Raw genomic sequence first — 26,046 nt, 5'->3', positions numbered from 1 at the left:
AAAGCACGTCAAAGTGCAAGTAGATAAATAGGTAGCGCTCCGGCGGGAAGGTAAACAGTGTTTCTGTGCGCTGCTCTGGTTCGCCAGAAGCGGCTTAGTCATGCTGGCCACATGACCCGGAAGCTGTACGCCGGCTCCCTCGGCCAATAAAGCAAGATGAGTGCCACAATCCCAGAGTCGGTCATGACTGGACCTAACGGTCAGGGGTCCCTTTACCTTTACCTATGGGACAATGACAATAAAGATTATTGTATCGTATCGTATCGTATCGTAATACCCCACGTCCAGTGGGTTGTAAACTCCTGCCTTGCTGTTTCACATGGAATCCATGCTCCTCCTAACATAGGAGGCAAGACGCACAATTCTCTTATGCCTCACCTGATCTCCTTGGATATTCCATACACAGTTTCAGAAATGGTAGCCCTGGTGGGGCGGGGAAACCCTCTGCTGGTCTGGGGAGCCCTGGCAAATGCCTGATCTCCTTCTCTGCACCTTTCTGTGTGCTCAGCACAGCACATGACGGTGTCTTGTACCCAGTGGCAATGACCCCGTTCCCCACCCTCAGGCAAAGTCCACAGGGCGGTGAGCAAGATAAGACTTTCTCTGAGCGATCCGAGTCGTGCACAGGGCACTGAACTGCAAGGCAAGAGGATGGCAACATGGCGAAACCAAGCAGCAAGGCTCTTGACTTGCCTCTTCGCTGTTTACCGGGAGGTGAGTTTGCCGGATGCCGTGGGACTCATAGCACAGAGCTGGGAACATTGCTGGAAGAGGCAACCCCAATGAGCTGTGGAAGAGAGGGAACCTTATCCGTAAGGAAAGGCTCCGACTTTGGGGATATTTTAGGTTTTGAGTGGGTGGGGAACTAAGTCGCCAAGAGGTGAGACATGCCATAGAGAGAAGTTGTTATTCTTCTCCCCCAGTATTGTGTCTCCCCCAATGGAACCGATGGGCAGTCAAATTCGGAACAAAAGAAAAGCAGTACTTCTTCACTTGGCACTTTAAGTGGTTTACGGAACTCCTTGCCACAAGATACGGTGGTGCCTCTTAGTTTAGATGGACATGAAGGGTTTTGGGTTTTTTGCAAATCCAGTCTGATTCAGCATGGCCCTTTTTATATTTCTGCGAATTAATGATGTGAAGAGTGTAAGGTGGTGAGATCTCTTTGACTGTTAAAGGCAGGGAAATAGATTTCCCCTTCCTAACCTGTCCTTTTAACATTCAGAAAGAAGTATGAAAAAAGAAAAGGGACGTTGGTTTGTAATAAATGACTGAATGGCAGTCTGCAACTGAGGGAGGAGAGGACATCTCCATCCTCAGAAATAGTTCAGAAAGGGATAGACAAGTTTTACTGATGCTGAAATGAATACTTTCCCTATTTGCCCTGTAATTTTTTCTGTGAGAAAGTTTGAATTAATTATTTAAATTTGGCAGGGGGCGTTGGATGGCAAATGCTGGCTTCAAAATTTAGGCTCATGCTCCCTCACAATACTTTTGATTTTGGCAGGTTTCAAATATGAAATCTCGTGGGCTGTCAAATACTAAGTATTATCATTGCATGTGATCTGTCAATTACTGAGAGTGGGCAGTCTTGTTGCCTGGACAGCCAGACCCTCCAAGTGCCCTGATTTCACAGAGATAGCCCCCCGAATTACAGAAACTGTTCCGATTTCTGATTTGTTTCCAGACTGTCCTGCTTGTCCTTTTTGAAGCATATCCCCATTTTCCTTTGAGAAATATTGGAGGGGATGCAATACGATGGCCATTGTCTCTCATGACAGATGGATGCCAACAAGAAAGAACCAATTACAGATATAAAAACAGTGGAAATAATTGCATCTATAGAAACAAGGAAAAAATACATGTAAAATGGTTAATTTTATCAATTTACATACGCTCAACAACGTTGCGAAAGAGACTAGTTGGCTCGGCAACTAATCCGATTAAACGTGTGCACTTGGTCTGAAGGAACTGGTATCAAAATTTGCAACGGAAAAGGAGATGTGCCTCAAACTGAAACTTTTAAGAGACTTACATTTTTTAATTACAATTCGCAAGGTTGTTCAAAATAATCTGTGAGCTATAAAACATTTTCTTTTTTATTTGAGAAAGGTTACCAAAGATCGTTGTATTCCTTATCCTTGCAATTAAAATAAAGTTAGCAGTTTGGAGTCCTTTTCCATTTTTTCCCTACAAGGCATCTGTTTTTGAACATCAAAGTTAGCAATTTTCCTTTTTTTCTTTTTGCGGGGAGTGCAAGCAGTTAGTCTTTCCTAGGGCACAGAATAGCTTGCCACCATCACTCAGTGGCATAGAAAGGGAAGGCGGTGGGGGTGATCCGCGCTGAGTGTCATCTGGGGGGTGACAAAATCCCCCCATGGCAGATCACGCCACTGCGCCATGATCAGACCCCCCACTAGGAGGATCATGTTGCCGCGCCGAAATCGGATCCCTGCCGAAAGGATCGCCCCCCCCCTTGGGTGGATCGTCCCGCCCCCGGGTGCACATCATGTGACCACTCTGGGTACCCAAGCAGCTAGCTCTGCCACTGCCATCACTTACTAACCTCCCATCTTCCCATACCATTTGCCCAGGGCTGATGGGAGCTGTGTAATAACTGCTGCCGGGCCATGGGCTCCCCATCTCTGGCATTCCTGCTTCCCCTCCCATGTTTAATCTACACAACAACCCTGTGACGTAGGTTAGACAGAGAGAGGGTGACTAAATCACCCAGTGGCTGAGTGGGTATGTGAACCTGGTTCTGCCCAGGGTATCACTCTAAGCCAGGGGTCAAGAAACTTTTTCAGCAGGGGGCCCTGGGGATTGGACTATATTTTGAAGGGAAAAAAGAATGAATTCCTATGCCCCACAAATAACCCAGAGATGCATTTTAAATAGAAGCACACATTCTACTCATGTAAAAACACACTGATTCCCGGACCGTCCATGGGCCAGATTGAGAAGGCGATTGGGCCGGATCCAGCCCCCGGGCCTTAGTTTGCCTACCCATCCTCTAAGCACTAGATCACTCCAGTGTCTCACAAACATTTAGTCAGACTCTCACTGAGACTGTTTGGTGCACAAAGCATCCCTGAACTCTTGGTCCCATGGTCCCCTAAGCTTCTTGCAGTACGGCAGGCAATCACACCAAGACTTCCAGTTCCTCTTTGGAATAAACCAGAAGTGGCTTCTCAGCATGCACATTGACCCTAGGTGGGAAATTTGTAAGCAAATATTTTGTCACTCGGCCTCATTTCTTCCTTGCTTGCCAGCTAAAGGTGTGTTTTTCAAGCAGATGGATAGAAAAGCAACATATTTCCCATTAATATTCCATCATTAGAGGAAGACAAGGGAAGCAGAAGTGGATTTGATGCGAGACCAGCTCATTAGAAGAACTTCACAACTTTGGAAACTACCATATTTTTCTGTGTATAAGACGATGCTTTTCGCTAAAAAAAAAAAAGCTAGGCAAAAATTGGGTGTCGTCTCATACGAGGATAGTGAATGCAGAGGGGGGGGACGTGCGATTAGTGGCAGCAGCAAGGAGGAGATTGGCAGCGGTGATTGGGCAGTTGATTGGTGGCTGCAGCAAGGCCTGCTGGTGATTGGATGTGGCTGCGGCAATAGGGCAGGCGATTGGCAGCTGTGAAAAGTGGGCGGGTGGGCTGTTGGTGGAGGTGAGCAGGAAGACAATTGGCGGCTGCGGTGAGGTGTGCGATCAGCAGTGGCTGTGGCAAGCAATTGGCAGTGGCAGGCAGGCAGGTGAGCGATTGACGGAAGTGACCTCCCCCACCCCCACCCAAAAGCTAAACAACTTAATTTCTTAATTTTGGGTGAAAAAAAATAGGGGTCGTCTTATACATGGGGGCATCTTATACATGGAAAAATATGGTAGTGCCCGAATTTGCTTTTTCCTCCTCCATCCCCAACTTCTCCTCCTTTCATGTTGTGTCTTTTAGCTCAAGGTAGGTGTCAGGGCTGCCTCAAGTCTCAGCTCACAAAAGACCAACGCCTATCTTTTCTTATATACAAAAGTGTTTATTGCAGTTCATTGTTTGCTTCAGATCCGAGGCGCGCAGCCCTACGTCTGCTAGGCTTAGACCGCTGAAGTCCCCTCTGAATCCGTCCCTCCCCTGCACCAGTTTAAGAGGCTTGCGCTGCTCCACCTCTTTCTCTCTTTCCTTTTCCGCAGGGTCTTTCTGCCCGCTGGGGTTCCGCCCCTCCTGGATTCCTCCGACGCGGAATCAGACTGCTCTTGCCCCCTCCTGCGGGCTTTGGGACCTGGCCCCTCCTCCGGGCTCCCTGTACTTCCGCGCGCCTCTACATTTGAACTTGGCGCGCGCGCCCAACCCCTAACTTTCCTTTTGACAGCTACGCTACTCCCTTCACTACTCCCCTCCCCTTCCGGGAGGGTGGCTTGCTCCGACCTCCCTCCTTTCTCTACTGCCGGAGCCGCCTCCCCTGATACACTGGAACCCCCACCCCCTTCGCTGCACTCTGGCGGGGAGGCTGGTCCTGACGCCCAGCTGCCACTTTGGGATCCCCCGCTGGCCCCCTATTCCTGACACGTCCCCCCTGGGGCTCCCCTGGCCTTGACCACCGGCGCCCCCTTCTGGGAATCCTCTGATTCGCTGGAAAGACTCATGGAATCTCTTGAGTCATTGTCATCCTCTTCCTCGCTGTCCTGGATTCATCCCCATCGCTCTCCATCTCCTGCCTACCCTGTGCCTCTGTCCCTGAACCCCTGACAGTAGGGAACTTGGTTTTTTAAATAATTGGTCCACAACCTTCACTGGCAACTTTTCCCCCCCGTGAAGATCAAGATAAAAATATATCGCTGAAGGAAGGGTGGGATATAAACTAAATAAATAAATGCTCTTTAAATAAAGACATATTCCTTTCCAGTCGTTCACTTCCAGATTCGTTCTCTTTCTAGGTTTCGACGTTCAAAGGAGAAGGAAACTGTTTGGGTTACTCGTAAGTTACAGCTCCAGCTTCTTCCTCTGGCCTGTTCTCCTGTACTGAATATGCTAGAAGGACTGGCTCAGACCTTAAATGGATGAGCGTCCAACCTGGGCATGGGAAAATTGGGTAGATAAAAAAAATTGGGTAGAAATTGGTGCAACGCGGGTGGCGCTGGTGCAACACGGAAACGCCGTTTACCTTCCTGCTGCAGTGGTACCTATTTATCAACCTGCACTGGTGTGCTTTCGAACTGCTAGGTTGGCAGGAGCTGGGACAGAGGTACGGGAGCTCACACTGTTGCGGGGATTCGAACCGCTGACCTTCTGATCGGCAAGCCCTAGAGGCTCAGTGGTTTAGAGCACAGTGCCACCCACATTCCCCAATAGAAAACATTCTTGTACCCCTATTATATGCACACAGAGCCACGCTTTACCCTAGCAGATGGGGTTTTGTACTTGGCTAGAGAAAAGGAAAGGAGAGAGGAAATAGGGGCTGCCTAATATCCAGATTGGGATGCGGGTGGTGCTGTGGGTTAAACCACAGAGCCTAGTACTTGCCGATCAGAAGGTCGGCGGTTTGAATCCCCACGATGGGGTGAGCTCCCATTGCTCGGTCGCTGCTTCTGCCAACCTGGCAGTTCGAAAGCACGTCAAAGTGCAAGTAGATAAATAGGTACCACTCCAGAGGGAAGGTAAACGGCATTTCTGTGCGCTGCTCTGGTTCACCAGAAGCGGCTTAGTCATGCTGGCCACATGACCCGGAAGCTGTACACCGGCTCCCTCGGCCAATAAAGCGAGATGAGCGCCGCAACCACAGAGTCGGTCACGACTGGACCTAATGGTCAGGGGTCCCTTTACCTTTAAGACAACAGGGGTGGAGGTGAGGAAAACCCAAGCAAAAACAATTGGCATGGCCAAAAAAACTAGGCTTGAGAAGAAATCCAGACCCTCTCCAGGGTTTCCTTCCCCAGCTCTCGCTGCTGAGAGCTAGAAACTTGCATGCAAAGTTTGAGCCTAGAAACTTGCATGCAAAACACATGTTGTGCCACTGAGATGCAGCCTCTACCCACAAAGTTAGGGAAAATCCAGGAGCAGCTGGTAGGGAGGAGTGGTGGGCAAAGCGAGAGTGGCCTTTTCCTGTTTTATTATTATTTATTACTGATGTTCCACAATGTGTTTTTAACGGGGTACACTGCCCTGGGATCTTTTGATAAAGGGTAGTATATTAAACAGAAATAATAATAATAATAATAATAATAATAATAATAATAATAATAATAGCTTTTGTTTTTCTAAACTTTTGCCTCTCTCCTTCTTCAAGGTGTATAGGCAGCTACTGCACCTGCATTGAATGGGCAATGCCTGGCTGGTCCATGTACGTATGGAGCGAGTGTGGGATCCCCTCCCTGGAGAGTGGATTAGGTGGGGGAATCACTGCTTGTGAACTGGCAGGAGAAGACTTTGGTTTGTCCCTGATCACACCAGTGTTGAGACTAGTCCATTATCACATCGATGGACTGGAGGAATCCGTTTGTGTGCTGCCAGGGGTCGGGAACCAAATGTGGTCCAGGCTATGCCCCCTTCCCAGCCACACCCCCTCTCCCGAAGCCACACCCAGTGCCGGATTTACATATAAGCTAAACAAGTTATAGCTTAGGGCCTCACTCTCTTGGGGCCCCCCAAAAAAAATTAAAGAAAAAAAAATGTAATGGGTCCCGTCTGCCAGTCTGCTCCCTAAAATATCACTGGTTTGCTCATTTCTATATATAGGGTGCCTACATTCTGCTATTTATAATTATTAGTAGTTTGCATCATATATTTACACCTATTATTATTTTATGTTATAGCAAGTTTCTAGAGACTAGATTATGAGTCTTTGTAAACTGCGTTTCTAAAGGAACTTTTGTTATTGCCAAATGCCAACGTGTTTGCATTATTAAGTTTGTTATGAATAAAAAATCATTCTAAGTCAGAGCTTAATAATTATTTCACTATTAATATACTTCTTCTTAATTGTATTTCAGTTCATTAATTACTTTGATAAAATAAGTATTTTGTTATGTGCAAATGGCTTTAGATACCTATTAGGTCCAAAAATTACCATATAGCATATATTCAACACACAAAAAAGCGACAATTTGTTGTTGACAAAGGACAGCTAGACATATAAAGGGCCCTATTACCTTCAGTAGGTTAGGGCCTCATCAAACCTAAATCCGGCCCTGGTCATGTGCCCGTCTGCATTATATAACAATTCCTTCAGCCTTCCTTAAAAACATTAAAAATCACGAGTATTGTACACTGAAAGGGTATCATTCCTCTCAGCAATTGTGCTGCCACATTCTGCCCTCTCTGCTGCTTCCAGATCAAGCGTGAGGGAAGCCCCACAGAGAGTGCATTGCAGTAGTCTAATCTTCCATTGCTATGCACATTTTCTTTGGGGGGGGGCAAGCATTTTATTCCTGATACAATGCATATTTGTATGCTCAACTTGCGGGGGGGGGGCTGAGAGAAAAACAATGCCCTGGAGCAGAATGCAGCCTACAGAAGGAATGTCTTCTTGGTGGTGGGTTTCAGATATTCTGTATTAGCAGCATGGTAAAAGATAAGGGCACGGGTGGCGCTGTGGGTTAAACCACAGAGCCTAGGGCTTGCCGATCAGAAGGTCGGCGGTTTGAATCCCTGTGACGGGGTGAGCTCCCGTTGCTCGGTCCCTGCTCCTGCCAACCTAGCAGTTCGAAAGACGTCAGAGTGTAAGTAGATAAATAGGTACCACTCCAGCGGGAAGGTAAATGGCGTTTCCATGCGCTGCTCTGGTTCGCCAGAGGCTGCTTAGTCATGCTGGCCACATGACCCGGAAGCTGTACGCCGGCTCCCTCGGCCAGTAAAGCGAGATGAGTGCCGCAACCCCAGAGTCGTCCGTGACTGGACCTATTGGTAAGGGGTCCCTTTTGGTCAGGGGTCCCTTTAACTTTTTAAAAAAGATAAAACGTTTCCTTGATGGGGTTTGGTAGATCCAGGAGCTAGACTTATGCTATGCCTCTCCTTTGTCTCCATGCAGAGGTCTCATCACTGTCATTGGGATCGGCGTGGGCGTGGGCTGCCTGACGGTGCTTTTTAAGTGTTGCTGTGCAATTTGCAAAGACCGGGAGGAGACCGACCAAGAAGAAGTGGCAATACACATGCCCACCTTGCCGCCTGCCTTTGCCCCACCTGTTTCCACAGCTCCTCCACAGCAAGCGAGCATGGACCCTCCTCCCTACAGTGAGGTAACCATCTCATGTGACTCTTTCTTCTGCTCGTGAGATACGGCAGGTATTCCTGCAATGACGACAGCTAGCCTGCTTCCAGTGAGCTTCATAGTGGTGTTGAAGAGGGAGTTCCACCGCTTTGTGGTGGGGAGCTTCACAACATTTGTCAATCCAGTATAGCCTGCACTGACAGGCAACAGCTCTCCATGGCCTCAGGCAGGGTCCTTTCCCACCATCTGCCGCCTTCATTTACATGGAGGCACCAGAGATGGAGCCTGATGCTTTTTGCAGGCAAAGCACGGTGTTCGTCCACTGAGTCCCTCCTGGCTGGAACTCACTTTTTGCAGATGGCCGTTGTCTTCTGAGAAAGCCACATCTGCCTTAAGGAGGAGGTGGGGTTGTGGGCTTCATGGCCCCTCCACGTGCCCAGGGGGTGGGAGGCCAGCCCCTGCACGACTGGGGGATTCCCAGCTGCGTCACCCCCTAGCTGGCCAATCGGGTTGGTCTGGGGGTGTGGCCTGGCCCTTAAAGGCAGGGCACAGGTGGGGGATCTCCTTCTCTGTCCGCCCACCAGCTGCTCCGGTTTCCCCACCCTCCTGCCCTCTAAGATTTGCTTTCTTTGACCTTAGTTGGTTGCCGTTGGGGGCACGTGGTAGGAATTTTTCCACTTGACAAACTGGCACCAGCCACTTGGTTTTCGCCTACCTTGTAGCAAATCGTCACAACTTTCTGGGTATTGGCGGTTAGGCATTGGTATAGTTCTGTAGATAGAAAGAGAGGAGGTAGCGCCATCACCTGCCCCGCATATTAAAGGGTAGTCCGATAAAGGATTCAGGGGGGCGTTGCCCTGACTGAAGCCTAGGAAGTTAGGGCCTAAGGCACGCCCCCTATCGGTGACCCTGGGGGAGTTCCTAGTTGATGTGCACCAGCAGGACTCCCCCGACTGGTGGTTAACCCTTCCCGGACTTCAAGCAGACGGGCTGGAGTCAGATGTAGTCAGTTAGGTCCAATGCCTAAGCCAATACCGCTCATCACCGGTAATCAATAAAGTTGTGACCATTTTTTAACCCACCAACCTTAATAATTGTGTCATGTGTCATTATTTCCACCTGGGGGGGTCGGGAAGTCGCCACACAACCTTCTTTCCACCCTGGAGAAAATCTCCTTCCCTTTTCATTCCCGATGGTTGCGTAGAGTAGATGTGTGTGTTTAAGAGCCTCCCCAAAACATGAATTCTTCGTGTTTTGACATTGACACCGTTCCTATCATTCTCTCCAGGTTGCTTGGAAGCTACCCCGTTACCCAACTCCTGAGGGACAGCCGCCTGCTTATGACAACATAGCTCTGGATATCTCCGAGCCTCCTGCATACATAACCGAAAGATGACAGCTGAAGAGCGCCGTGTTTCTGCTGCTATTACAACCAGAACTGTGAGAAGAACATAAAAATAATAATAATGGGTGGATCGATCGAGGCTCGCATTCCCTTCCCAGTCTGCAAGGTGTCCTTATGAAGCACAAAAGCGGGGAATATAGATGATGGCCTTTCCCTTCCACGAACATTTGGTATTCACAGATATACTGCCTCATGAAGGTTCCATTAGACATTATGCTGAATAGTTGTTGACAGATCTGTGCTTTATTATTACGTTGCCTAACCCCTGTTAAAAATCTCTCCGAGCTTGTGGCCACCTTCACATCTTGTGGGACTTACTCCATGCTTATCAGTTATTAACTAATCAGGCTAGTAAGTGTATTATTATTGTTGTTATTATTATTTATTGAACTTATAAACAGCCCTATACCCGGAGGTCTCAGGGCGGTTATGTGTTGAAGAAGCACCTTCCTTGGTTCATCAGATACAGAAGAAAGTGTCTCCATACTTATTGCCCCCACAAGGGTCTTAATTCTAAGCTACAAACCTCAGCCACAGTTCCCCCCCCCTCCTTTTAATTCTCTCGTCAGCTGAGGAAACCTCCCTGTTGTTGTTGTTTTTTAAAAAATATTTATTGAATTTTCAAATTTTGCACATTTCCCCCTAGACATTGGACTCTCCTTGTGACTTCTCATCCACCCTTCTATGATGTTCTATGTTTTCCCTTGTGCTGCTTATTATCTTTATAATTATCATCCTAAATTATTCATCTGACTATTTCTAAGCTGTTACTCGTATTTCAAATCCTGTTCGTGTTTTCATAAAACTGTTTCTTTAGATATGCTATGAAATACTTCCATTCCTCCAAAAATGTTCCTTCATTTTTTATCTCTAATTTTGGCTGCTAACCTTGTCATTTCTGCCCATTTCTCCATCATTCTTATAAACCATCTGTCTTTCATCGATATCTCATCTTCTTTACATTCTTGAACTCTGCGTGTGATCAGATGGAGAACTGTCTGCACTACACACTTCTGAAATTTGGTTCCTGGGACTTCCAGGTCAAAGGGTTGTGTGTGACTGCCCAATACAGTTGTAGTTTGGTTCTGGGACGGAATCCATTCTGGAAGTCTGTTTGACATCTGAAAACGTTCTAAAAACCAAGGCTCGGCTTCCGATTGGCTGCAGGAGCTTCTTGCAGCCAATCAGAAGCCGTGGAAGCCGGCTTCCAAAAAATGTCCACAAACCGGAACACTCACTTCCAGGTTTGCGGCGTTCAGGAGCCAAAACATTCATCGCAAGGCATTTGAGAACCAAGGTACGACTGTATAGAAATCAACACATGGGGAATTATATGGAGGATGTTATCTGGTATGTCTGTTTATTTATTGACCTTTCCTCCACGGACCTCGAGGTGGAAAACGTGGTTCTCCCTGCCCACCCCCTCCAGCTCACCCACCTCCCCTCAGCCTAAACAACATAACAAGGTTATTGGGAGAACAAAACGAGGCTGAGATGAGGCTGGAGAGACAGGGACTGGCCCAAGGCCCCCCAAGTGGGTTTTTTTAGCCAAGTGGGGATATGGACCCGGGTCTCCTGGATCCTAGTCCATCACTATACTACCCTGGCTTGTAGGCATACCCTCTGCAAGAACTCCTCCAGGAGAATATATGACTCTTTCACTTTGTTTATAAGGTTCTATGAAATCCACCTCATGGCAACCTCCCTTTCGCAGCACCAGTGAGTATGTTGCTCAGAAGCAGTGCTTTTTTTCTGGGGGGACGCAGGGGTAACGCATACCCCTAAACATTTTGTGAACCTTTGTACTTTTGTCCATTTACTGTATTTATTTCCCCCGATTTGAACTATAACATGGTGATTTTCTTGAGTCAAAATGAGAATACAGTGGTACCTCGGGTTACGAACTTAATTCGTTCCAGAGGCCCGTTCTTAACCCAAAACTGTTCTTAACCTGAGGTGTGCTTTCGCTAATGGGACCTCCCGCTGTCACAGGTGCGCGATTTCCGTTCTCATCCTGGGGAAAATTCGCAACCCAGAGCAACTACTTCTGGATTAGCGGAGTTTGTAACCTGAAGCGTTTGTAACCCAAGGTACCACTGTACCCCCTAAACATTGTACCAATGCTCGTCATGCAAGGCGACCAGAAATCTTAAACGGGGCAGGTCTGAGATTGAGAAAGTGATTATCGTGTGGGATTTCCAAGCAGAAGATCTGCACACATTTATTTCTTGCATATTAGTGGATTCCCAGGGACTGACTGGAACCAAATCTTTGAAATGTCTCCTCACTCCTTCCCCTGGTTCTTGTTATGGTTGTGTTCATCTGAAATGTTATCCAGCATATGACCTTGCTTGTGGTTTCCAAAGCAATGCTACGGTCACTTGTAGGTAAGGAATCAGTACAAATCTCTCTCACACACACACACACACACACACACACACTTCGGCTTCCAGATCTAGCCCTGCTGGATGAGACCCAAAGGCTTATGATTTATTTGATTTATGTTGTAATTGCGATGTTCTGCCATGTTATTATTTATTGTATGTAAGCTGCTTTTTGACTCATGTTGAGTGAAAACCAGCACAGAAATAAAATAAAGGAAATGAAATGACTTGACTCCAACACACAGTTTTCCACAGTGATTAAGCAAATAGCCTTCTCCTGCTCTTGTTCCTCAATTACTATAAATTTAGGGTTGCCATACACCCGGGATTTTTCAGACATTACTGGGATTTGGCAATGTCAGGAGTGTTGATTTTCCCCGCTGAAAAATAGCTCAAAAACTTCAATTTTCTTGGAGATTTTGCCAAAAAACTTTTGTGTCCGGATTTTCACTTTTTGAAAATGAGAGTACCCCTAAATATTCTTTTTAGAAGAAAAAAAGCACTGCTCAGAAGTAACAATGCCAACCCTATATAAATTAGCAAATGCAAATTTTACGCAAATCTGTGTCTTATTTGGGGGCTGCAGCACCTCTTTTGAAAAGCAATGGCATTGCACTTCTGTGAAATATACAGTCTGCAGAACTAATATCACAACATTACATAATATGGTACACTTGAACATCTGTATAAATATGAACTTCCATGTCTGTTCTGATATTAAAACTTCTGCTGTGTTGGTCCATTTCCTTCAGTGTTACACACACAAATCCTTCCCTATTTTTAAAATTCATGTACTTATTTCTCAAACTCAGTTAGGTTGGTCCTTGTGTTTCCAATGCTATTTTTCTAGTAAAAGAGGCGCTGCAGCTCTTAGAATGGCGATGGGACCCACCTTTTTAAGCTCCAGCTTAAAAAGAGCCTTGCATATACATTATACATATGCATAACAATTCTATTAATTTCTTTTTAATGATTCTCTCTTTGTGTGTGGTTTCAGCAATTCTAAATTTGACTGTAAGCCGCTTTGAGTCTCTGTCAGGGAAAAATGTAGGGTGTCGATAAATAGGTCATCGTCTCCTGCATGGAATTCCTGGGCCCACTGTCTGGCTCTGCCACACCCTGATTTCGCTTGGAGTCCTTTCCTTCCCGGCTTCACAGCCAGCGATGTTTTGCTCTTTGGACTGCACTGTGGTGATGCAACAAGCTTGTCACCAACTACATTAGGCATTAGGCCAGCTGCCAAGAGGGCACCGTGACCGGCGCCTGACACTGCTGAGGTGGTGAAACACGGCCATTCCAGGGAGAAAAGTGTCACGACGGTGCTTCACGACTGACTGAAGTGCTCTGCGGACTTACATTGGAAGACAAACCAAAATTTTCGCAATGCAAGGTTTTAAAGCTCAGAAATTGAAGGCAGGCTTGGCACCAACACCCGGAGTCTGTGGGCAGTTAGGTAAAGGGGACCCCTGACCTAGGTCCAATTGTGGCTGACTCTGGGGTTGCGACGCTCATCTCGCTTTATTGGCCGAGGGAGCCAGCGTACAGCTTCCGGGTCATGTGGCCAGCATGACTAAGCCGCTTCTAGCGAACCAGAGCAGCGCACGGAAACGCCGTTTACCTTCCCACCGGAGCAGTACCTATTTATCTACTTGCACTTTGACGTGCTTTCGAACTGCTAGGTTGGCAGGAGCAGGGACCAAGCAACGGGAGCTCACCCCGTCGCGGGGATTCGAACCTCCAACCTTCTGATCGGCAAGTCCTAGGCTCGGTGGTTTAACCCACAGCGCCACCCACGTCCTGTCTATGGGCAGTTACTGAGGTCCTAATTCACCAGCAGTACATGGGCCTGACTTGTGTAGGGTCCCCCATATTTCAAGCTGTAAAAATCTGGACACAAAAAGTTGAGCTTTTTGGAGAAAAGTTTTTTTGGGGAAATTGCCCCAAAAGATGGTAACCGGACATATGGCAACCCTAGAACTATGGCTTATCCAGTCTTGCCCTTGCCCTGCCCTTTTCCCCCAGGGAAACCCAATATTTACCACTGAACTGGAGCAAACCTCAGCCAGTTTTTCTCCAGATAGATGTTTGCTCCAATTTATTGCTAAAGAATACCTTTTCCCGAGGAACACAGCAGGCCAAGGCCAAAACCAGTCAGGCCCAGGCCTGGAAAGCACGGGCCCAAGTGAAACCCACTGGGACCCTTTGCAGTGTTGTTAAATCCCAATGGGTCTACTCTTGAGTAAAGCTTGAACATCGCCCATCACCTGCATTTCTCAAGAGTGGGGCAATCGGACGAGTTGCTATCATGCACGCACTGTCTTGCTAACAAGCACAGAAAACCCCGGTGTTCCAAATTTCCCCAAAATGCAATGAGTTTCAGCCCGAGAAGCCAGAAGAAGACACAAGAAGACAAGAGCTTGGAATTTTGTGTGTTCTTTCTTTGAAATTTAATAAAAGTCGACAGGAATGTGTAACAAAAGGGGTCCGTTTCAGTAGTGGCTACAGGGGCACAACGTGAACCAGAGAGAAGAAAATAAGTTACAACAGCATCCTGGGTTCTCAAAAGCAGCTACTTCTTTCTCCTATTAATTAGGAGTATAAAACAGCACGAAGAAAAGGGAAAGTGAGGAAAGTGTAAACATAAAAAACAACCAGGACAGCCACCAACGCCAGACAAACAGTTGGAGAGGTAGAAACAGATTTTTAGAAAGAGAGGCAAAGGTAACTTTCTTATTGTCTATTGCAGGGAAGGGGAAGGTTTAAGCCTTCCAGATGTTGCTGAACGACAGCTCCCAGGCCACTGGCCATGCTTGCAACATCTGGAGGGCCTAAGCTTCCTCACACCTGTTCTCATGGAATCACTGAACTGTAGAGTTGGAAGGGACCCAAGTGGTCATCTAGTCCAACCCTCTGCAATGAGGGAATCACAGCTAAGTGATTCCATTGAGGTCCAAGTCTTCCCCCAAGCTGGTAAATGTTTGGCAGTGTTCATGCTTTATCCTTGGGCAGTTACACTGCTAGAGAGATGGGCTTCTTTAAAAGGGCAGTTTATTTAATGAGGTTATCATCTCTCCCCCTGCCTCTGCCCCACCCCACCCCGAGCAGTCTGAATTTGATAAAGAAGCCAACCAGATTGGTTCCTGAATTTTACATCTGCATTGGCAGCAGGTCCTCCAACAACTTGCTCGCTGCTGCCCTCTGCTGCCCGTAAGCATCCTTCACACGAGGCATCCTCCTCACTCTGCCTAACAGCAGGGCCGGACCCAGATTAATTCCAAATATCTCAGGCATATAGATTGAAGTGTTAAAATGAGAGCACGTGTTTTTTTTAGTTTCAGGGTCTGGAGTTTACAGTCCAGTTGAATCCTATCCTATCCTCTTGCCCAGCCACTGCCATCTCGTTGTTGTTGTTATATTATTATTCCTCTGAATGCTGCTTTGGCACCCTGTTGTTGAGACCAAGCCTGCTTCCTAGCATTAAAAAAACCTCTCATTTTACTAGAGCTCTTGTCTCCATGTTCTGAAAGCAGGGCTCTCAGGCCATGTCTAGCGGGAACACAAAGCTGAATTTTGCTCCAATTTGTTTCATGGTAAGAAGCCATTCTTCCATAGGTTGCTCTTCCCACATTTCGTTGCATGTGAGCACATAATATAAACATGGCTCTCGCCTACCATAAAGCAGTGCACCTACTGATGGGCGCGATTTCCCCTAGGATAACGCATTTCTGTATGCTGCTTTCACTAATTCATGCATTTTCGCAAATACTTCCCCCTGTAAGATGCCTTTTTGTATATGTACTCTTGTGTTGGAGAGCTGTATTGCTCATTCAAGGAAGTGCAGTTTCTGAAGAAGATGGATTTCGATCGAAGAATAGTTTCGGGGAAGAGCCAGCTTGGTTGGTTTGCATTAAAATGCAAAGGGAAATCAAATCTCTCCCCCCACCCCAGGGCGCATTATCTGCTGCTGCAACCACTGTAGCCGACAGCACCACTTTTTCCACCCGAAATAAAATGGGGGAAAAACAGCCACAAACTTTGCCAAACAAAGCTCAGCAACTTCTGTGTCTGGATTTTCACTTTTTGAAATATGGCAACTCTGTATGAATTAGCAAATGCAAATTTTACGCAAATCTGTGTCTTATTTGGGGGCTGAAGTGCCTCTTTTGAAAAGCAATGGCATTGCAATTCTGTGAAATATACAGTCCGCACAACTAATGTCACAACATTACATAATATGGTACATTTGAACTTCTGTATAAATAGGAACTTCCGTGTCTGTTCTGATATTAAAACTTCTGCTGTGTCTGTCCATTTCCTTCAGTGTTACACACACAAATCCTTTCCTATTTTTAAAATTTGTGTACTTATTTCTGAAACTCAGTTAGATTGGTCCTTGTGTTTCCAATCCTATTTTTCTTCTTTTTTTCTTTTTTAAAAGATATTTATTAAAGTTTCAACAAATACAAGAACAAAAAAATAGAAATACAAGAAAGTACAAAATACAGAAAAAAGAATAAGATTTTTAAAATATAACAAACAAACAAAAAAGAAAAAGAAAGGAGAACATACAAAATACAGTTAAAAACACATTAACTTTCCATAGTATACCTTCCCTAGCCTTATTTCCCCGGACCTCCTCATACCTCCCTTTTTTGTATTCCAGTTTAGTTTGTTAGCTCAGCAAATCCTTACCATTAAGCTTTTACCCATTTGTAAACCTTTTTTCATATCTCTTAAAGCATTGCAGCTGGAAACCACTTAGTTTCTATCTAACATCCTTCTAAAGTTCATTAATTTTACAATATTTCTGTAAATAGTCTTTAAATTTCTTCCAGTCTTCTTTCACCGACTCTTCTCCCTGGTCTCCAATCCTATTTTTCTAGGGAAAGAGGTGCAGCAGCTCTTAGAATGGCGATGGGACCCACCTGAGACAGGAGCTCAGTTCCGGCTGAAAAAAAATCCCTGCATATACATTATACATACACATAACAATTCTTTTCTTTTTTTTAATGATTCTCTCTTTGTGTGTGGTTTCAGCACTTCTTAATTTGACTGTAAGCCGCTTTGAGTTTCTGTCAGGGAAAAAGGTGGGGTGTCGATAAATAGGTCATCATCTCCTGTGTTTTCAGCCGCATGGAATTCCTGGGCCCACTGTCTGGCTCCGCCACACCCTGATTTTGCTTGGAGTCCTTTCCTTCCTGGCTTCACAGCCAGCGATGTTTTGCTCTTTGGACTGCACTGTGGCAACAGCAACAAGCTTGTCACCAACTACATTAGACCAGCTGCCAAGAGGGCACCGTGACCGGCACCCGACACTGCTGAGGTGGTGAAACACTGTCATTCCAGGGAGAAACGTGTCGGGATGATGCTTCACGTCTGACACGGCTGACGCGGCTTCCGCTTGAGTGCAGGAAGCTCCTGCAGCCTATCGGAAGCCGCGCCTTGGTTTTCAAGCGTTTTCGGGAGTCGAACGGACTCCTGGAACGAATGAAGTTTGGGAACCAAGGTAACACTCTATAGTCCAAAACCAGTCCATATCGTCATATCAGTCTCATAATTTTTGACCTGGCGATATATCGCAAATCATGGTGTGTATGTGTGTGCACTGTGCAAAAATCAAAATGTGAGGAAAACTGTGATGCAACACAAAGCCATCCTTATTTCAGATATATTGATATAAAGGACCCCTGACAGTTAAGTCCAGCCACGAATGACTCTGGAGTTGCGGCACTCATCTCCTCAGCAGTGCGACAGGAGAGTAAATGTTACAACCCCCTGGCCACCTCGGATGTGAAGCTTTCCTTCAAAGTTCTCCTTGGCAACCTGCTAAAAAAACAACCACCAAGGGGTTCGCAGCACAGCAATAACTTGAACACTAACACCAGAACTAGGGTGGCAAGGTAGCTGCCATAGCTCATAGGTGACGTGAAGTTTCATCTGCTTTAGCATTTTAATGTTTTGTATCTTTTAAAGTGTCGTATTTTTTCCCTGGTTTTCTTGTTTTTATCTTTTCGTTAACCGCTTTGAGGCTTGTTTGCTTTTGCAAGCGAGAGCTGTAGAAATGCTTTGAAATAAAATAAAGTAAAATAAAATAGGTACAGTCAAACCTCGGTTCTCGAACGGCTCCGTTTTGAACGTTTCAGCTGCTGAAAGCCGAAAACCCGGAAGTAAATGTCAGAAGCGGCTTCTGTTTTGAGTTTCCCTATTGAATTGAGGCTTCCTCTTTCAATTTTCAAATGTTTTGGAAGTCGAACGGTCTTCTGGAATGGATTATGTTCGAAAACTGAGGTTCCACTGTATTGGAATCTAAACCTCTGTATTGGTCCAGTTTGTACCTAGATATTGTACTGGCCACAGTACCCTCTTGAGTTTGCCTGCAGCAACTGCAAGGGAAAAATCCGAACGCTCTTAATCGGAAAGTGTCGTTCTTATCGTTCTTTATAAATAAATAAATAGATAACTATAATAACCATAATAAAAATTCAGAACAGGAAAACGTGTACAATGCTTCTCTCCCCCACCCTATAGCAATGACAACAGGAAAGGACCCACCAAATCAGTTAGAAGAGAACCTAATGAGCTTTCAAAACATCCAGGACAAAAACACCATCTAAAATGTGGTGCTACTGAAAATAACACGACACTCTCAAGAGAGACGACTTTTCTATCACACACGCACACACAATAGACAAGATACTGAACTGTTCATCTTCTTTAAAGTAAAGGTAACGGTAAAAATATATGACAGCAGAGTGCACCCCTTTCCAAAAAAGAGGGAGAAAGAGAGAAATTAAGAATGTGACATTTCCAGTATGAGAATCTGTTGCACAATATAAACAGTTTTTAAAAATAAATAAAGGGGAAAGAAAGCCACTATATGCTGCCAGGTCCGTGAAGTGGGGTTGTTCTCCAGACTTTCCACTTCTTGCGATTTCATCGTGCATTTTAAGCGTGTGGTGTTCTTTATGTCTATAGTTCCACTTTAATAACATTTTTAGCCCTTGTAGTCGTTGATATAATACTGGAAGCAAAACTTGTGAGTGGAGCCCCAGGCAAAACGCGCAGTTATTATTTTAAAAACAGAGATAGATGGAGAGAATGAGTTAGGGGGAATGTTAGCTCAACCGGAAACGGGAAAGATAAAAAAGTGATGGAGGAGGCCAAGGACACATTCATGTCATACATTTAAAAGCACTAGGATTCCACTTTAAATAGTCGTGGCTTCCCCTGAGGAATTCTGGGAGCTGACATTTGTCAAGGGCGCTGAGAATTGATAGGAGAACCCCGGTTCCCTTCCCAGAGCGGTTTAACAGTCCATCCGTCTTCCCAGGGAATTCTGGGAACTGTAGCTCAGGAAGTCTTCTAACCACTCTTGATAAACTACAGTTCACAGAATTCTCTGGGGAAGGCCATGACTGTTTAACGTGGCAACACAGTGCTTTAAAGGTATGGCACGAATGTGGCCAAAAAGGAATAAAACAGGGTCGGTGCTTGTCCAAGACATTCCGCTGCCTGAAGCTGAACCCCAAAGTTGCCCCATCCCTACTAAGCCCAAAGCTTTAAAATACCTGTATTTGTGGCCCCATTTAGATGCAAGTCCCTGACTTTATCTTTCTCCAAGCTAAGAGACGCATGTAAAAGAAAGAAAGAAGGGAACAGAGGCACAGAACTACTACGGAGAGATGGGCAGGTACAAAGATCCAAACCATGAGAAGTGGGTGACAGGACAAAACCGCAGGAGCATTTGCAGTAAAAAAATTAAAAATTTAAATGATTCCAAGCAGAAATGCAAATATAAGCAAAACCCTATTAAGAACGAACCTAGGAGTCATTGGTGGGAATGCACACAATTAATGTCACCAACAGCTCAACCCCGCGCATGTATCTACTTTGAATTAAGTCCCACTAAGTTCAGTGGGTGCCACGGCCCCACTGTAAACCCAACAATTCTGCTACGCCACTGCAGCCACAAGGCAGTATAATAATTGGCAAGTTTCTGCCAGGCACCCTCTACAAAACCCATGTCTGGATTCTGAGTGACCACTACGTAGCTACGTGTGTGAGTCAGCTGGGCCTCAGAGGAATAGGAAATGGTGACTGCTCCAAAAGAGACAGCCCCTCCCCCGCTCTGTGACTTAATCCATGTAAACAATAGCATAACTGCTTTTAAATTACTGCCTCCCCCCCCAAAAAAATCAGCTTTGATTTTTAACGCCTGTTTTGCTATAACATCAGGCATGTCCTTTTGGCCATTTCTAGCCAGGATGCTACAGTTAATAATACTCGTTTCCTCTTTGCACACCCGTGATTGCTACCAATTTATATAGATTTTTCTCTCTTTAAATATACAGGTTTTTCCCCGCCCCAAATAAAGGTGTATAAATCTCTCCTCTATTTCAGCTATCTGTACAAAATTAAAACCTCATGCACGCATACATTTTGTGGGATATAAAAAGCACATGAGAAAGATTTGGAAGCCACTGATCACGAGAGAGTTAAGATCCCAAAGAGGGGCAGAGCGGTTATTTGAGAAGCTAATAAATAAGGCATGGTTCTTGGGAGGGTGGCAAGAAAGTAAGGGCCGCAGATCAAACCATTCCCACTGTGTCTGGAGAGAAGGCATTGCCATAAGGCAAATTCAAATGAGGATTTTAGCCCATGCCGGATTAAACGCTGTGGAAGCCTCGAGGGAATTGAAATCTCAGGGCCCCCCTCGCAAATTATCTCCTAACACGTTTCTGATTTTAGAGGGATGACACGGAACTAAGAAAGATTGATTGTAATTTTCTTTCAAGATCAAATCAATATTATTTTGATCCGTTGTCCCTGAAAGGTATGGGCCGGTGCCTATGATGCCTGTTTGATAATCCGGCACTGATGTTATCTTGCCAGATTTGCATCCATGCTGCAGCACAATCCTAAATATGTCTACTGAGAAGTCCCACCATGTTTAACCTTCTTTCTGGATAAGCAAGTACAGTGGTACCTCGGAAGCCGAATGGAGTCCGTTCTTGAAGCCTGTTCCACTTCCAAAACCAAGGTGTGGCTTCCGATTGGCTGCAGGAAGCTCCTGCAGCCAACCGGAAGCCGCGTCGGACGTTCGAGTTCCAAAGGACGTTCGCCAACTGGAACACTCACTTCCGGGTTTGCGGCGCTCAGGAGCCAAAACGTTTGACTCACAAGGCGCTCGGGATCCAAGGAGGGAAGGGGAAAGGCTTGGCCTTCCCAGATATCAGTGGGTTTCAGCTCCCATCATTGCTCAGCATTGGTCATGGTGGCCGGAACCAATGGGAGTTGGGTTCTGACAACAGCCAGAGAACCACGGCTTTCTCATTCCTGCGGTATATAATGGCAGTTTCAAAGCAGATTAGCAGATGCCTACCAATATTCCAAAACCAGAGAGTTGTGCTTTTTCTTCTCCTGGGAATGAGCAGGTTTCTTCTGAAATGTCCCTGTTATTGTTCTGGGTGGTGGTGGTGGTTTGCTTTGCCTCCTTGTTCCACAACTTCTCCATTTCAATTTATCTAGACCCCTACTTGGGGGGGGGGGAGTTACTGGGTGTGCAGTCTGCAGCAGCTTTCTGCATCATCCCCTCCTTATATTTGTGGAGCAGAAGCAGTCCCTGTTAGAATTCCTGCTCCATGATTGCAGTCATAGGATTGTTGTCTTTCACATGACATGGTATGTTTTGACTCCACAGAGTGGGAAGTGACAGAGACAGGATGTTTGTGTTGCGTGAAGTGGGACTATTGTCCTTTGTTCTTTTTCTCTTTGCTGTCTGATTCTAGAGAGAGAGGGAGCCATGTTGCAGTGCTCCGTGTGTGTTTATATGTAAATAAAGTAGATTAGCCAAAATGCTGAGGTCTGTTACGCAACTGTGCAAACTCTGCGGATCCCTAAGTGTGCCAATGTCTGTTGGCATCAGTCGCTGTGATGTTTGGGCAGAAGAAAGCTTTTGAAGCTCCCGATCGACCAGGAGGGAAGGGCATGTGTCTCTGCAAGGGGCCTACTCGAGAGTAGGACAAGCTCCTGACAGTCCCCACCACATCAACAGCAACCACTCACAGAGTACTGCCTGGCGGTGGGTGGGTGGGAATTGAAAATCTGAAGTTATCAGCAGATGTAAGAATCAGAAACGTGTTTGTGAGCAAGGAGGCGCCTGCAACTCTGGGCTGGGTGGAATGTCAGGTCTGCATAAACTGATAACCGCAGATGTCCTCCTCACGTAGCCCTTATCTCCAGACCTGCTTATCTCCCAAGGAAGGTTGTTGAGCAAACAATGAGGGGACAAGGAAGATCAGAAGATCCTGTTTCGCAGCCTTGCTATTGTGGAGCGGAAAATCCTGACTCTCTCCATGTCTGAAATACATCTTGATATATGTTTGGTAGAAACAGTGGTGTGTTTCAGCTCTCGGGGACCTGCTTGCCCCATCAGCACGGTGAGAGTAAGCCAGAATGCTTTGCGGTGATTTAATAAATAAATGTTCTGCTTGACAGACAATTGGTCTTATTGGCTGTCCAGGGTCTTGGGTACTGAACCCCAATATTTTCTCCCCAACAGTATCAATGCACTGCCTTCTCCTTGCAGTTTTGTCCATGAGCAAGTGGGTTTTATAGTTACTGGGAAAGCACACACTTGATCACCAGCAGGTGGAGTTATTGCTATTTTTTTCTTTTCAAATCAACGCTGGGTGTTGCAAGTAACAGGAAACCTGGCCAGGGACTTCAGGTGCTACCAGGCTGCCCCTGGCAAATTCAGGTAACACACTCTTACAGTTGATTTGTGCTCTTGCACAACAAACCCACTGCCCCTTCCCTCTCCCCAAAACTTGACTTCTTGCAACCAGGACGGGGAAATGCACGAGAAACATGGCCTAACCTTTCCACAAACAAAAAATGCTCCATAAATAACCAACAGTGTCTACCTTTCCCCCACAAACTTTCTGTGAACAAATTAGGAGGAATGTTCATAATATAGTTGGGAGGGGCGGAGCTGGGGCAGTGACCCAGCTATCCTCTCTTCTGACATATAAAGGGAAATATCCCAGCTCTATAACCTCCTCCCTCTCCTGGCCCCATGAAAGTAGCCTGATAACCGCTGGACCCGATGCATAAGTGTGGGTCTGCCTGAGATGGGGCTGTTTTGTTCTGGGTTTCTCTCTACCCTCCTCCCTTGCAAAGATACGGTGGTAAATATACCGATTGGGCTTTGCCCCATGTTGCCCTGCTGACCAGCTCCTCATGGACTCAGCATCATCTCAGAGGTGGGTGATGGGTGGGAGGAAATTGGGTTTCGTTTTTTTTAAGGGGGGTGGAGAAAGAAATTGGCATGTGGGAGAAGCACTGCAGAGAAGCTTCTTTTCTTTACCTGGTGATAAAAAACACTCCCCAAGTCCAAGGTTCTGCCTTTGCCCTGCAGCGGGTAGTCCCGCCAGTTAACAGCTGCCATAGAGTTGTGAGGTAGTGGTTGTTGGTCCTTGGCAGGAGAAAAGGAGAACCCTGGAACTCGAGGGAAGCAACTGCAGGTAACGGAAAATCCGGGAAGCGGAATCCGCGAGGGGAGTGGGCTTCACGTAGGCGCAGATGAGAAGCAGACCATTATTTCTGCGCTACGGATTTTAAACGCCTGATCATCTCTTTTGCGTTTTGATGTTGTAAAAAGGGACAAAGAGAGCTGTGGGCAGGAACAGCAAGGATTAGGATCAAAGATGACTGTAATTGCTATTGCTTTCTCTGGTGGTGCTTTTAGGGGTTTGTTTGTAAGCGGTAGGGCACCTTGGACAATGGGTGCTCATGGTGCCCCCCCACTTCCCCTCTATGGTGCCCACTCTCCCCCAGGCTAGATCCATGCATCCACCTACAGGGAGAACATAAGGCAGGTGAGCAGCATGCTATAGCTCTATGCTCTTAATGTTTACATGCTTGGAGGCAAGAAGTCAGCAGAGGAGCAGGGAGGTAGTGGTGCCCCCCTTGCAAAGGTGTGGGCCTTGGCAGGTGCCCACCGATGCTGATCCCTGATGCCAGCCCTGGGTTTCCTTCGCTGCCTCCCTACGCTGCTTTCCTACTAGCGGGTCAGCTTCCCGGAGGCTGGAGAAGAACGACTTCCTAGCTGGTATGACGACGCTGCCTTTTGCAGAGTCGAACCATAAGCCCACATTGCCCAGTGTTGCCTAGGAGAGTTGAAAGAGCTTGGGGCAGGGAGAGAGGTCTTTGGGTCTATGGGGAGGCCGAGGGAGACCCAGGTTGTACCAGACACAATGCGCCCAACAGCTCTTTGGGGATATTTGCGGCAAAGGAGCCTACCTCTGCAAACAGCGTAAAACGAAAACAAACCATATTAAATAGCCCCATTTTACAGACAGCTAAACTGAGGCCGAAGGATCTCGTTCAGCCGCCAGCCGCCACGGCCCAGGGGAACAAGTCCAAGTGCAAAGTCCCCACCACCAGGCTATCTTGCATCACATTCTTCCTTGACTCGCTTACAAACCTTTCAGGCGTCCCTCTGCCGTTTTTCCAACACCCCGGAAAATCTCGTGCTGACCAAGGTTGGCATTCGCCCCTCCCCTCCTCCAATCTACTCAGCGTGGTATGTTCGGGGGGGTGGGAGGGGGCAACACCCCAGGCTACCAGTTCTTTTGGCAATATTGAGATTGTGGTCCATTGACAAAGCAGTGATTTTGGCAGTGAGTTAGCTGTGACTGGAGAGGCATTGTGTTCCTGCCCACCCCTCTTTCGCCTGACCCAATCAGAGGAGCCGGACACAATTGGGTGGAGCCGACGGGGCAAGGCATTGTGGGTAACTGGTAGCCTGGCTCAACCCCTCTGACCAACCCCCCATGTCCGCCATGAGATGAATTCTTCCTGCGTTGCCAGCAATGGTAGGAGAGGGTGGGGGAGAGCAGCCGCCCCCCACATCTGTGGCAGAGTTCTTGGCTGGTTGGAGGTGATCTGGGGCCGGACCATCAAGGAAGCACCTTTGCTTTTCGAATCGAATAAAGCCAACTTTTTTGCTGCGCCTGATTTGCCTGGGCTATTCAGGTGGTGCCCGGTGGTTGGGGAAAGGAGAAAGACGTCGGGGGGGCATGTGCTGGGTGCTGCAGGTTAAGAGTTCTGGGATTCTTGGCCAAGTGAGGAGGACAAAGCCGACACTCGTGAGGCTGTGGGGAAGAGGAGGAGGAGGAGGAGGAGAGGCAGGGCGTCCCTCTAGTAGACCCAGCTGACGGGGACCCATTGAGGTTCGCTGTGCAACTTCTCCAAGGCTTCTTGCAGCTGCTGGAATGTCTGCTCCATGTTGTCGTTGACCAAGCAGAGGTCAAAGTAGTGACCGTAGCCCCGCTGGATCCGGCAGCTCTCATCAACCGTCCGCTTCAGGTCGGCATCCTGGCAGGACATGCAAATTATTATTATATTATTATTATTAATTGAATTTATACCCGGTGGTCTCAGGGCGGTTCAAAGAACAAACTCAATACAGTGGTACCTTGGGTTAAGTACTTAATTCGTTCCAGAGGTCCGTTCTTAACCTGAAACTGTTCTTAACCTGAAGCACCACTTTAGCTAATGGGGCCTCCCGCTGCTGCCGCGCCACCGGAGCACGGTTTCTGTTCTCATCCTGAAGCAAAGTTCTTAACCTGAAGCACTATTTCTGGGTTAGAGGAGTCTGTAACCTGCAGCGTATGTAACCTGAAGCGTATGTAACCCGAGGTACCACTGTATATAAAACCTCAAAATATAAAACCTCAAAATAAAAGCAATAACCCAATACAGTCATACCTCGGGTTACAGACACTTCAGGTTGCGTTTTTTGAGTTACGGACCGCCGAAACCCGGAAGTACCAGAACGGGTTACGTCCAGGTTTCGACGGCCATGCATGTGCAGAAGCACTAAATCGCGCTTTGCGCATGCGCAGAAGCGCCGGACTGCAACCCGCGCGTGTGCAGATGCGCAGCTGCGGGTTGTGAAAGTGGATCCGGCACGGATCAAGTTTGCAACCCGAGCGTCCACTGTAACCCGAAAAGTCTCCTTTCTTTTAACTTGAAGCCATTGGTTCA

The 26,046-nt window shown here is 46.8% G+C and overlaps 2 protein-coding genes across 3 annotated transcripts in view; one reads left to right on the top strand and one right to left on the bottom strand.

Annotated features, from left to right (window-relative positions):
• Positions 1–262: 262 nt before the first annotated feature.
• Positions 263–9,617, top strand: TMEM92 (transmembrane protein 92). Its single transcript, XM_080979556.1, has 5 exons — positions 263–714; positions 4,937–4,977; positions 6,286–6,339; positions 8,026–8,233; positions 9,494–9,617. Exons 1-5 carry the CDS (start codon positions 652–654, stop codon positions 9,599–9,601), a joined length of 474 nt encoding a protein of 157 aa, XP_080835682.1. The 5' UTR covers positions 263–651; the 3' UTR covers positions 9,602–9,617.
• Positions 9,618–23,788: 14,171 nt separating this feature from the next.
• Positions 23,789–26,046, bottom strand: part of MPP2 (MAGUK p55 scaffold protein 2) — a 78,373-nt gene continuing 76,115 nt past the window's right edge. For both annotated transcript variants that reach the window (XM_080979570.1, XM_080979569.1), the window contains one exon: positions 23,789–25,374. In XM_080979570.1, the coding sequence (XP_080835696.1) occupies positions 25,198–25,374 (177 nt within the window). In that variant the 3' untranslated portion in view covers positions 23,789–25,197. The remainder of the gene's footprint in view (positions 25,375–26,046) is intronic.

Source organism: Podarcis pityusensis, assembly GCF_964106645.2.
Source record: "Podarcis pityusensis genome assembly, chromosome: 13".
NCBI lineage: Eukaryota > Metazoa > Chordata > Lepidosauria > Squamata > Lacertidae > Podarcis > Podarcis pityusensis.
The sequence above is the reverse complement of the archived record's forward strand: the minus strand, read 5'-3'. Positions and strand labels throughout refer to the sequence as shown.

Coding starts and splice junctions, on each gene's coding strand:
- TMEM92 (XM_080979556.1), top strand. CDS start 652: ATGGCAACATGGCGAAACCAAGCAGCAAGGCTCTTGACTTGCCTCTTC. Junction 4,978..6,285: donor GGAAACTGTTTGGGTTACTC/GTAAGTTACAGC, acceptor TCCTTCTTCAAG/GTGTATAGGCAGCTACTGCA. Junction 8,234..9,493: donor ACCCTCCTCCCTACAGTGAG/GTAACCATCTCA, acceptor CATTCTCTCCAG/GTTGCTTGGAAGCTACCCCG.